Here is a 12,530-nt window from a genome sequence, read left to right as displayed (position 1 = left end):
CATTGCACCACAGAGGTTTAGTTATCATTTCTTTGTGAAGTTCAAGGCTATATATTCATAATGTTCAAATATGTGAAGAGGTATCCAGGAAGGAAAGAATAGAATTTGTCATGGGTGTGCAACTCAAGCATCCATTATTGCTTTGTTACCGAGGGATGCAATTCTGAAATCTGGCAAGGAACTTTAATGTCACCTAGTGTGTTTTTGAGTAGAAAAACTTAGATTGCAAATTGCAATGATGCTCATGCACTTTTGTAACTTTGCTTTATCAACAGTGGGCTTTGCTAAAAATCATGCAATAGATCAGAGCTCGGGGACTTATCTGTGCTTTTTGGATTCTGTAAGTGAATATTTTTTATTTTATTTTTCCAAATGTATTGTCTACTTGAAACAAAACATTTAATTGTCCATTACCTTTTTATCATTCTATGCTAATAGTTTTCCATGATTTGCTATAAAACTGTTTCATGTGGCTATGGTGATGTGGTACTTTTTAAATTTAGTAAGTGTTCCACCTTATAAAACTCTGCTGCCGTATCTGGACATTTTCTTAGCCGTTGAGATATCAGAAGTTTAAGTGGTGCACGCCTTTTTAATCTGCAACCTAGCTGGCACTTCTAAATGGATAATAGATATTGTTTTACTTGATGTGCCATTTTCCCCAGACATGTTGGCATGAAAACAGAATAAAGAAAATTCAAATATTCTACTGCCAAATGGATCATTATAAGCAACCACTATGCCACAAAATAAATTTCATAACATGTACTCCAAATAATCCAGAATTACGGGAATTTGATGATAACAGACATGCTTCTGTCCTCCAAAGCCCTTTCTGAACAGGTAAGCAATTTGTTGCAAGAAGAAGATATCTGTTTCACATGAAAAGCCAGCAGGGATTTCTAAACAAGACCAGATGTTTTTATGTTGGTGATCTCCATCCACCTTCAGGAAAGAAGGCATTCAAACCACATGTATTTGTACCAGGTTTACCTACTTCCACAAGAGACTAGCCCTCAAATTCTGGAAAACTTAACCCTGCTATCAGTTTAGATCAGTGGTGGCGAACCTATGGCACGCGTGCCACATCTGGCACGCAGAGCCCTCACTGCTGGCACGCGCACCATCGGCTCAGGGCCGTCTCTCTGCGCGCCCTTCCAGTGCTTCCGGGATGGCAGGCGAGGGCGGGCGGCTCGCGCTCCCGCCGCCGCCTTGGGCGAAGGGGCGGAGTCGACGTTGGCAGCCGGAGGTCGTCGCCTTATGCAAGGGCTGAGTGAGTGAGGGGGAAGACGACGAAGGAGGCGCGTGTGCAACAGCCTCTCCACGCCTTCGCCGGCGGCGCTTTCCTGGGACGGCCGGGAGAAGTCGATGCCGCTGCCTCAAGTCCGCTGAGGGAACGAGGACCCTCCGCTTCTTTAGGGGCAGCAGCAGGTGCGGGGCCGAAGCCTCTTCAAAAGGAGAGCCGCTGCTGCGTCTTCATCTCCTTCGAGCGGCGTCTGCCCGCGCCCTCCCTCCGCTCCTGGCTCCTTTACGAGGCTTCCTGGGTGCCTCGGGTGACTGGCTCCTCCCCGCTCCCTTGGCAAGGCGGAGGCGGGCGGCGGGCGTTTGTTTGTCCGCCTGTTTGGTCTCCCGAAAAAAGGCTTTCCAATCAGCGCACCGTTGTTGTTGTTTTTTGTTTGTTTTTTTTTGCCCCGGCCGCTGTGCTCATGTTTCCCTCTTGGGCGACGGGAGTGGCGGCCGGTCTCGTCTCCTTGCACTTCCTCCAGAAGCTCCCCCAAAAAAGCTCAACAAGTTTGGGCACTTTGTGATAAATAAGCGGGTTTTGGTTTACAGTTTGGGCACGCGGTCTCTAAAAGGTTCGCCACCACTGGTTTAGATGTTCCCTTTACAGTCAAGGCAGAGCACTTTAAATATATAGAGACCAATTTGCTATGCTCAGATGATTAAGTAGGAATTGTCCCCTTCTCACAGAAAGTGAAACTATGTGGCGTCTAACCACAAACCCTCAGTTCACCCACCAAAAAATATTTGACTGACTTATTTTGTACAGAAAAATCAGAAGTGATCTTGTGACAAGTGGAAATAGCTTACATACATCACACACGCAATTAGCAAATAAAAAAAAACACTTCAAACCAGCTATCTTTCCTCCTGTAGTCAGCTTTTCACCCCCCATTCCCCTGCTAGCTGCCACCATCCTCTGGTGGGGCCAAGAAACTGTACTGCTATAGCTCTGGTAGATTTTTGAACGGGGTTTCTCTTGTCTGAAGAGGTGCAGTGGGTCATCAAGCACCTTTTGTGAGATTAAATGTCAATTTTAATAAAGTGATAAGATTTATTCAGGATTGTAAAGCGTATAAATTTGCTTTCAGTGCAGGAAGAAGAGGCATATATTTAGTTCCTTTGTTAAATGCCTCTCAACTACAAACGTTAGGATGAATTCAGGAGGCCCCGACCCACAAAAGTTTACTATGTACCATCTTGTGGAGCTGCATGAGGTTGGTAGCTTCCTGTATCCCTGAGAAATCCAAGGATTTGCAGTAGTGGTAACACCAAGCTTAACCTAGTTGTCAGGGGCCACACATAGCCAACTCTACATGCAATTGTGGGAACTTCATGCTGTGGCTGTGTGGCCTCTGGATATCTAACCCCACTCACACTTAACTGCCACTAAATACAAGGTGGAATAGGAAACATACTGGTAAACCAAAACACATTGCAAAGGTGGGTCTGGATTTTTTTTAAAGAAAAGGTTTTCCTTCCCCATCAATCTCTTGGACTAATGAGTAAATAAATTCAAAACCACAGTAGTTCCAAGGATGTTGATCTCATCAAAACACGCCTTTGTCAAATATTGCTGAGCAATCCCCCCTCCAAATGTGTGTGTGTTTCTAACTGAAACTAACTTTAAATTAGGACATTCCATGGGGGGGATATTTTAAGTACCTATCTTCTGTTCTGGCATCCTGGACTCAGAATCTCTTTCTTAGGCCTTGAGAAGAGATTATTCACATTCAAGAAACTCTTATTTAAAAGTTTATAATGATTACAGATTGTGTATATTTGTAACCAATTAAATTTCATTGCCAGTTCAAATACAGGAAATATCAATAAACCATCACCTATCAATAGATTCTTCTTGCATGTCTGATATACTAGAAAAATAGAAGCAACACATTTTTTCAGCCTATAATAAACTTGAATGTACAAGTACAACATTTTCTGAAGGTCAGTGTCTTGGCAGTAATCAAGAGCATTTCACATTACTGACACCAACATGATATTCTGAATAATTTGATACTGAATTGGTCAACTGAAACCAAGAATCAAAAGAGGTATATAGGAGCAGTCACAGATAATGTTAGCACACACAGCTGGTAACATCTGTTTTTCAGCAGTTACTGCATAGCGCCGAGAAATTGGTTCCAATGAGAATCATGGATGCGTATAAATTTCAGGAATTTCTGTTATGTTAAACACAGAAAAAGACACAGAAAACAAATGTTTATCAACACATAAGATTTTCAAGTTGCTTTGCAAAATAATTTTTAAAACATTCTGGTAATTTACATTTCTTCTGCTAAACAAGCATGCAAGGAGACTGAAAAAGTGTATGTGTGTGTGTATGTGTGTTAAGATACAGAGACTACCTAATGAACATTTTTCCAGACTGAATTTTACTGTAGATCATAAAAGATTTTATTGGAAATAAAATCAAAGGCTCTGAACAGTAAACCATCTATGTTCATGCCAATAGAGACTGTCCCTTTTGTTGGAAATAACCATTTATTTGAACACTTTGGACAGAAAAAGCTATTCTACCTCCACATTTTGCAGCGTTAGATGCTGGAACATCTCCAGGAAAGAGAAAAAGAAGGAAAGAAAGTTTAAATAGGTACAGGCACTTTAAATATAATAACGAAAACAGCTGTATAAGAACTTAAGCAGATGTGCATAACTAAGCAATCTTGCTCAAATCTAAGAATCTGTTGACCCTCAAATGTGTACTTGGATCTTGTGTGTCTGTTGTTTCCCCATTTGTTTCCAACAGAGGTAGAAGATCTCACATGCAAATGGATAGCATCCCACAGCTTCTAAAACGTATATCAGTTTATAGCTGTGTAGTATTGTATTGATTTCAACTATTAGCATAATTGAATAAGAGCAATCCGATGATTACATTTTAGGTTAGTGATTATAAAGTGGTGTTGTAGTAGTTCATTTCTTCTAAACTAATGCTGCAAAAAGATGCACTAGTTCTGTTGTTGTATGCCTACTTCATTCATGCCAATGCAATTCATGTTATGTACTTCTGTACCAATATGCTGTCTAGGTGTGTGCTCAGGTTGACCATTTTCTTCCTGACATGTCTTGAAAAAAGCATTATGCATAAGATAGGAACTTGACAAATGTATGAAAAAAGGCTTATGACTCTGTCACCAGGTTTCTACAACTGATAAGCTGTATGGTTTACTTTCAAGTTTTTTGTTTTACCTTGAGGTAGATAAATTGTATGTAGCTACTGGCACAGATTTGTTTCCCAACCTTGTTACCATTTTTGGATAAACTGTAGTGTTAGGGTGGCTTCAAGTTCCTAGAACAGGGAGAGGGAATTGGTTGCTTAGTCCTGGACTCATGGGCTTCTTAATGTTACCAATTGCAGCTCTTAATCCTTGGAATTCCCTGACTATGCACCTTAATTGCTTTCCCCATATGCAAAACGCTCAACCCTCAAATCGCAGTGGCAGCAGAGGTTTTAGTAGAGTTCTCCCTACGCAGTTCAAATATTTGCCCACGTGCAAGCCGGGACAGAGGCAAGTAAGAGTGAACGGCTGCAATGTGTTAACGGGAGACTTGTTAGAAACTTAGAGACTTGTTAGATGCTATGGGAGGAACAGAGCAGAAGGGTGTTTAGTTTGGTTTATAAAAATTAGGCAGCCTATGTGGGAAGTCTCTGTCCAAGGTGTCTTACAACAACAATAATAATAAAAAAAATAACAACAACCACAAAACTGCCAACTGACCCCGGAGAATAGCCAATAAAAAAAGCTTCTGCAGCAAATTAAAACACTTCCCATAGCAGTAGCAAACCACAATCCAGGAAATAAAACATCAATCACCAATTAGCCAATTGGAACAGTTACATCTTTAGGAAAAGGCTTGAAGCGTGGGAGCCTGTCGAAGATCCACTCGCATGGCATTCAAAAGTCGTAAGGTTACCAAGCTTGCTGACCTGGGAGATGGATACACAAAGAAGGCCTCTCTTGTGCATCTGAATGTGTAGGCAGGATGATATGGGTGCAAGAGGTTTATCAAATATCCTGGGCCTAATTTTTTAAATGCTTTTTAAAGCTTGAAACCAGACCCATTCCACAAGGTGGTAGACTGAAGTGGTTGAATTCTGGACTACACCACTTCACCATAGCTTTGCTCACTAATCTTTTAGTTTAACAAACTGAAGAACAATGTGTAGCAGCACTCATAAAAATAACCTCCCGCCTACAGGCTGAAGTAGTACAGTCAAGAATTTGACTCTCTTGGCTTGCCACCATATACTCGAAACTTGTACAATCAGTAGATCATGTCTGATTCTTGAGGCTCACAATAAGATGTTGGCTCTGAAGGGGGTCTAGAAGAGCCCTTATGCTCTTCTAGACCCCCATACCACTAGCTCTTCAGCCTTGCTCAGTTCAAAACATGGCTTCTTGAATGAGTTGTTGATATGATGATAAGTCTATATCAGGGGTCAGCTAACTTTTTCAGCAGGGGGCTGGTCCACTGTCCCATAGACCTTGTGGGGGGGGGCTGGACTATATTTTGAAGGGGGGGAAATGAACAAATTCCTATGCCCCATGAATAACCCAGAGATGCATTTTAAATAAAAGCACACATTCTACTCATGTAAAAACACACTGATTCCCAGACTGTCTGCGGGCCGGATTTAGAAGGTGATTGGGGCGGATCTGGCCCCCGGACCTTAGATTGCCTACCCATGGTCTATATGCTGACGATATAACTTACAAATACCTAAACAGGCAGATACGAGTGGGTTCAAATGGAAGAGTTTGGATTTGATATCCTGCTTTATCACTACCCAAAGGAGTCTCAAAGCGGCTAACATTCTCCTTTCCCTTCCTCCCCCACAACAAACACTCTGTGAGGTGAGTGGGGCTGAGAGACTTCAAAGAAGTGTGACTTGCCCAAGGTCACCCAGCAGCTGCATGTGGAGGAGCAGAGACGCGAACCCAGTTCACCAGATTATGGGACTACCGCTCCTAACCACTACACCACACTGGATACAATATAGTATAGTCAGTGGTTTCAGTGGTATTTTGGTTCAAATCCTAATGAAGCCTTTCTTTTAGCCTTAGTTCCCCAAGTATAAAATCAGAAGCATAACCATCTCCCTCACATAACTCTTCCTAGAGTTGCTAGGAAAATGATTTTAAAGTGCTTTATACATAGTTATATACATAAATAGCAAGACATAGTAATAGTATATTTTTGAACACTTAGGCTTTGCCGTGGGTAGGAAACTCTGAAATGTGGTTTGGTTTGTTGTATAAAATGGTAACAGTTTCACTTTTTGTCTACTGTAAAAAGTCTGGATTTTCCTTTCTAGTTATTATTTATGTTCATTTTCTTTTGGGGCTAAATTTACTACTGTGGTAGCCGTGCATAAACTATTGAAATTAAATGGTATCTGGAATCCCTCCAGTAGTTGCAGCCAATTGTGTATTTTATAGTTTTGTCCTTGGGCTAGTAAAGTGACCGGTTAATCTGGCAACCATCTCTAGTTATTGCTTGAGAACAGTGGTGGGCTCTCTTTCACATATAGTTACAGTGTGCCGTTTATTACAGGATGATGTGATGATGCCCCAGAGAATAAGACTGCAGTGGGAAGCTGCTATTCAGCATCCAGAAAGTGTGAGTATTTCTCTCTGTCGTTTTCTTTTAACAGTGAGGCATGCAGCTTGTTTTAACAGGAAGGCTTGGGAAATGTTATAGCGGTTTTGATTGCAATTGGTACTCCTTAATCTAGCAAATTTTGAGGAAATGTTTCTGGAAGTTTTTACTCAAGTACCTTGTTTGTTTATATTCCCTGAAAATTCTATATGATTTAAAAGCCTTATCTATTGCAAAAAGCGATAAATTAAACAAGTAGATGACCACTGTAGTTAATGAAAACAGAATTAATAACTCATCCATCGATTAACCTTGTGAAAATGCGAACAGATTATAACAATAGTAACAATTGGGTTGTATTCAACAGTGTCACTCTGCTGTGACAGTAAGGCTTCCACAAGACAAAAGTGGCAGGTTGCAAATTTCAGCCATTCTCTCCTGCCCTGCATCCCCCTAAACCTGTATCAGATGGTTTTGTTGTTGTTTAGTTGTTTAGTCATTTCCGACTCTTCGTGACCCCATGGACCAGAGCACGCCAGGCAGGCCTGTCTTCCACTGCTTCCCTTAGTTTGGTCAGACTCATGTTGGTAGCCCCCAGAACACTGTCCAACCATCTCATCCTCTGTCGTCCCCTTCTCCTTGTGCCCTCCGTCTTTCCCAACGTCATGGTCTTTTCAGGGAGTCTTCTCTTCTCATGAGGTGGCCAAAGTATTGGAGCCTCTGCTTCAGGATCTGTCCTTCCAGTGACCACTCAGGGCTGATTTCCTTCAGAATGGTTTAGTGACCCAGAATATATCGCTCATTAAAAAAACTGCTTTGTGAATTAACACTGTTATGTACCTAATTATAATTGTCTATAATTTCCTGTATTTTAGAGACCAACTGAGTTTGTTCCTGGTATGAGCTTTCGTGTGCATGCACACTTCTTCAGATACCTATCTGAAGAAGTGTGCATGCACACGAAAGCTCATACCAGGAACAAACTCAGTTGGTCTCTAAGGTGCTACTAGAAAGAATTTTCGATTTTGTTTTGACTATGGCAGACCAACACGGCTACCCACCTGTTCCTGTATTTTGTTTCCTTCTCATCTCACTTTTTATATATGTACTTGCAATTTAGAATAACTCCTTAATTCATCTGATGCTTTCTGCAATGGCAAGTTGGACTCTTTAGAAGTTCTATAACTTTCCTTCATTGTTGACACAAAGCTGCTTTTTGGAGGAGTCTTCACTCTTGAATGGATGGTGTACAGCAGGCATAGGCAAACTGGGCCCTCCAGATATTTTGGGACTACAACTCCCATCATCCCTGACCATTGGTCCTGTTAGCTAGGGATAATGGGAGTTGTGGTCCCAAAACATCTGGAGGGCCGAGTTTGCCTATGCCTGGTGTATAGTCAGAGCACCTCTAGAGCTGGATTAGGAAAAGATAAAAGAGAAGCATTTTTATTGCTGAGGGGAAGGTAGTAATGGCTAAGTAGACCCACCGACTAATGTTGAGTAAGTTTTATGGTATTAAAGGTCCATATTTGGTAGAAATTGCCCCACAGAAGCATCCACGATAAAGGGATAGCACTGTAAAATGGAGTGTTCTTTGCTTCTGTTTTTTTAAGGACTCACCTCTTGTCTGTAATGTATTATAAACTGATTTTAATATGTAAATGGCTGTAACGCCTCCTGGGACAGGTGGTGAAGGGGCGTGTCAGAAATTGAAATTGAATATGGAATAAAATATTACCTATAAGCCAGGAGGTTGCACAAGGGTTAGATATTGTTAGCCTGCAACTTAACTACCCTGCTGCACTGGTTCTGCTACAGATATCATGCCTAAGCATATGAAAAGAAGTCCTTCTGAAGAACATATTTTGCTGTTGCATGGCTTGTGTGAAGGAAAACAATGTTATATTTAATTTTTGTTTTCAGTTTCATGGTTTTAAAATAACTACTAAGTGAAATTGCTTGGCACTTGTTTCATTTTTGGTGTGATGCTCTGTTAAAAAAAAGGCATAAGGGAAAGATTCTTTTGTGAAGCCATAAGGGGATGGGGCCAGATGTATAATAATAATTTTCTTTGAACTAGAATGAAAACAACAAAAACAGAATGGCTTGAGTCTATTTTTTAGCCATTAATCCATACCACAATATTACCATACATAATTTGGCAAGCAGCCTGGTTAGAGAGGCCCAGAGATGACGAAGCTTTAAAAATAGTCTAATGGGCGCATTTGTTTCTTGCTACTAAAATATAGATCTTATAGTTGATATGTATGAGCTCATATTCTGCCCAGTCTGATTTCACATGTTTGGACATGTTGCATAATAGTGAGATGTTACTGGGGATGGAAATTGAACAAATGCATGGTTTTTTCATGACCCTGCAGGTGTCTTCGACTGGCTGCTGCTAAATCAGCGTTATGTGTGCTTGGTTTGGGCAGGCAATTCATTGCTGATCTGTGCCTTTGCTTTCTTTTACTGGGTGTGCCATGTTTTTCTTCTTTCGTTTGTTGCTCTGTTTTCACTGTTCTCTACTTCAGCATTCATTCTATTAACATAAAGCTGGGGTAGGTAAGTATAGTTGCATGAGCAATGACAATATACTTCCTCTTAGGCCCATTTAGGAGGGCTGAACTATTGGGAGGGTTACAGTTCTCTTACCACAGTTTTCTGTTGCAAGTCTGAGGAGTCATAAGATGTTACGTCATTCAGAGGCAGCATTACACAGTGGAACAAGGCGCAACAGATTTGTGCAATGGATCCTTCTGCTTCATCAGCAATGTGTACGAAAATGATCCTTACATTTTTGCTGTTTGCTTTATTGGATGGGAGGTTTAATAACATACGAACTCAGCAAAGTCTGTATTTCGGCCAGATTGAGGATGTCTCTTATTACCGGTTTAGTTTCCCCTTATGTCAGCACCCTAGGTACACATTCCTTACTTGTATCTTCCAATATGTGTCAAACAAATCCACCCTGGACATGATATATACCTTGCTTACAGACAAAGACTTGCTGATCATCAAAGTAGCAAAGAAAATACAAGCTAGATTCCAAAAAGCTTTGGGATGGTGGTGGGGGATTCGGATTGTGATGGGCTTCTGGTTTATTGTATTTTTAGCATCTTTATAATTTATTGTCGAAGAGTAATGTGTGATTTACGTGGAGAAGAGTATTATTTTTCTGTTTTCTTTTGTGTATATATGTTAAATATGTCAAAAGTATTTTTGTTTTTAAATCACAGAGCTGTAGAGTTGAAAAGGACCCTGAGAGTCATCTAGTCATACACCCTGCAATGTAGGAATCTCAAATAAAGCATTCATGACAGATAGCCATCCAACCTCTGCTTAAAAACCGCCAAGGAGAGTCCACCACCTTCTGAGGGAGCCCCTTCCACTGTCAAACAACCCTTAATGTCAAAAAGTTCTTCCTGATGTTTAGTTGGAATTTCCTTTCTTGTAACTTGAAGCCATCAGTTCGGGTCCTACCCTCCGGAGCAGCGGTAGAAAACAAGTTTGCTCTAACTTCCATGTGACAGCCCTTATCATGGTAGCCTGTGGCTTTGAACAATAGAGTTTCATTCATGAAAAGCAGACTATAGAGGGAAAGAGAGCTGGTTTGAAGTGCTTTTTATTTGCTGATTGAGTGTATGGTGTACACTCTGCTTTTGAAGTTTGTCCCTGCCATCCATTCTGTATACTTTGTGCCGGGCTAACCTGATGGGGGGGGGGGGGAGAGTGAAGGATAAAAGTAAATACAGATGACTTAGTTGTCCGATATGCAGACATTGACAAACGTTCTTAGCTCAATCAAATTTGGTTTTGCTACTACTGAGCTAAAATGGTTTGGTTAGTGTTGCAAATCTGTTTAACGTTACATAACCTCATTCATTAGCCTTGTGTTCAGAAAGCTCTCTTGTCAGTTTGGGATTTTTGCTGCCCAACTCTCTAGGTCGCAAGTGTCTCAGTTGTACATATGTGCCGAATTTTTTTTTGACCTTGTTTTCTACTGATAGTGCTATTCTGCATAATGAATTTGCAGTAGTAAGTCTTGTTTTCATATATTATCCATTAAGGAAATTATTGAAAAAGAAGTTTTTCTAGTTTTAAGCAGATTGTATCTATTGTTTATGTGGAAATGCAGTTTTTTCACTTGCACAATATGGATCTTGGATATGATTTTAAAAAAAGTTTTCTGTACGACAAAGTGTCATAAAGCTGAAGTACTGAAAAGTTCGTTTTTACTACATTCATCTGTTATTCTATTGTTCCACTGTACAGTTGTCTGATGACTTCCTAATTTTGGGGTGTAGTGTCAAAAAAGCAATGTGCAAGACTACTTCCTCCCCTTAGTTTCTTTTAAAGCTGTACCTGTGATCCTCAATCTTCCAACACTCATCGGCCTCAGATAGCATGGCTATTGGTTAGGAAAGGTGAGAGTTGTAGTCCAAAGCATTTGGAAGATACCAGGGTGGGGAAGGCTGTACTGAATTATAGTTTACTATTATAAGAATGAGCCTAAACAAACATTGGGGTGTGTTCCAGCAGGGCCACAAGGCGGAGTTCAGAAGCTTTTGCTTCCATTTTTTTTAATCAACTGTAGCTTGATGTGTCATTTGAACTCAACAAACTGTGATGTATCTTAACCATGGTTTGTTTGAAGCCACTGCTTTGGATGTAGCATTAACTGTGGTTCAGTTGGAAGTTTAAAACCTGATCTCCTTGAAGGAGATGGGAGAGGAGAATATGAAAGCTTGAGGTTTGCGTAAAAACTATGATTTTAGTTGGAATGTGACCATTGTCACTGCTAATTTTAAATGGTTACAAATTCAACAGTCTCTTGTTCTGTAAGTTTTGGTGAAGCTATGCTACAGCGTAAGGAAAAAGCCTGTTCTACATCCTTGACTTTTTTCTTTGTCTCCTTCTCACAAGAGGGTTTGGTTTGAATAACCTTCTAGACCTTTTTCCTTTTGTAATTACAAGTCTGCACCAGAATTTGGGCCATGCTGCCACCCCATCAGACAACAATATGAGGAGGTTTTCCTTATGCAAACACATGCCATTTAGAAATCAAACATCTATTGTGACAAGGCTTTCTGAGTAAGGCAAGGTCTAAAGTAGTATTTTTCCTTGGAGTTGATATGTACCGGATACACTTTTGTCTCTGTAAGAATGTATTTAAGCAGACCTGGGCATGTTCTGACAGGCAAAAAATAAAGGTCCAATAAAGAATATGAATATTATGAAGAACTGAAAAAGTTGCTTGATAATTGATGGTAATCCCATTTCTTGTCAATGCAAGATGAACAGAGAAATACAGAGTATTACAGCAAGATTTAGATTGCAGAGGAAAACACATAGATGTATCTTATTTTTTAAAAAAAGGAAAGAGAAGAAAATGATTGAAGACCTCTTTGTTAGAACTGTTTCAATTTTTATTTATTTAGTCAATATAATGCATACAAATTGAACATGGATCCAGCAGTGTTTGCTTCTGAGATGGGAGTAAGTATGCTAAGATCAGTTTCTTATAGCCTTGTGACTCCACAGGTAGCTGCTTCACTCCTCCATGTATACAGAACATGTGGCTGAAAATTGTAACATTCACATATCTGAAGGAGCTGTTCATA

At 40.4% G+C, this 12,530-nt stretch overlaps 1 protein-coding gene across 2 annotated transcripts in view; it reads left to right on the top strand.

Moving 5' to 3' along the window:
* The window catches only part of LOC117041122 (UDP-GlcNAc:betaGal beta-1,3-N-acetylglucosaminyltransferase-like protein 1), a 60,228-nt gene that overhangs the window by 9,462 nt on the left and 38,236 nt on the right, over positions 1-12,530 (top strand). For both annotated transcript variants that reach the window (XM_033139517.1, XM_033139518.1), the window contains exons 4-5: positions 276-340; positions 6,862-6,927. In XM_033139517.1, coding sequence (XP_032995408.1) covers positions 276-340; positions 6,862-6,927 — 131 coding nt within the window. The remainder of the gene's footprint in view (positions 1-275; positions 341-6,861; positions 6,928-12,530) is intronic.

The sequence above is a fragment of the Lacerta agilis genome, chromosome 2, assembly GCF_009819535.1.
Source record: "Lacerta agilis isolate rLacAgi1 chromosome 2, rLacAgi1.pri, whole genome shotgun sequence".
NCBI classification, from domain to species: Eukaryota; Metazoa; Chordata; class Lepidosauria; order Squamata; family Lacertidae; genus Lacerta; species Lacerta agilis.
This window is presented reverse-complemented; position numbering and strand designations above follow the sequence as displayed.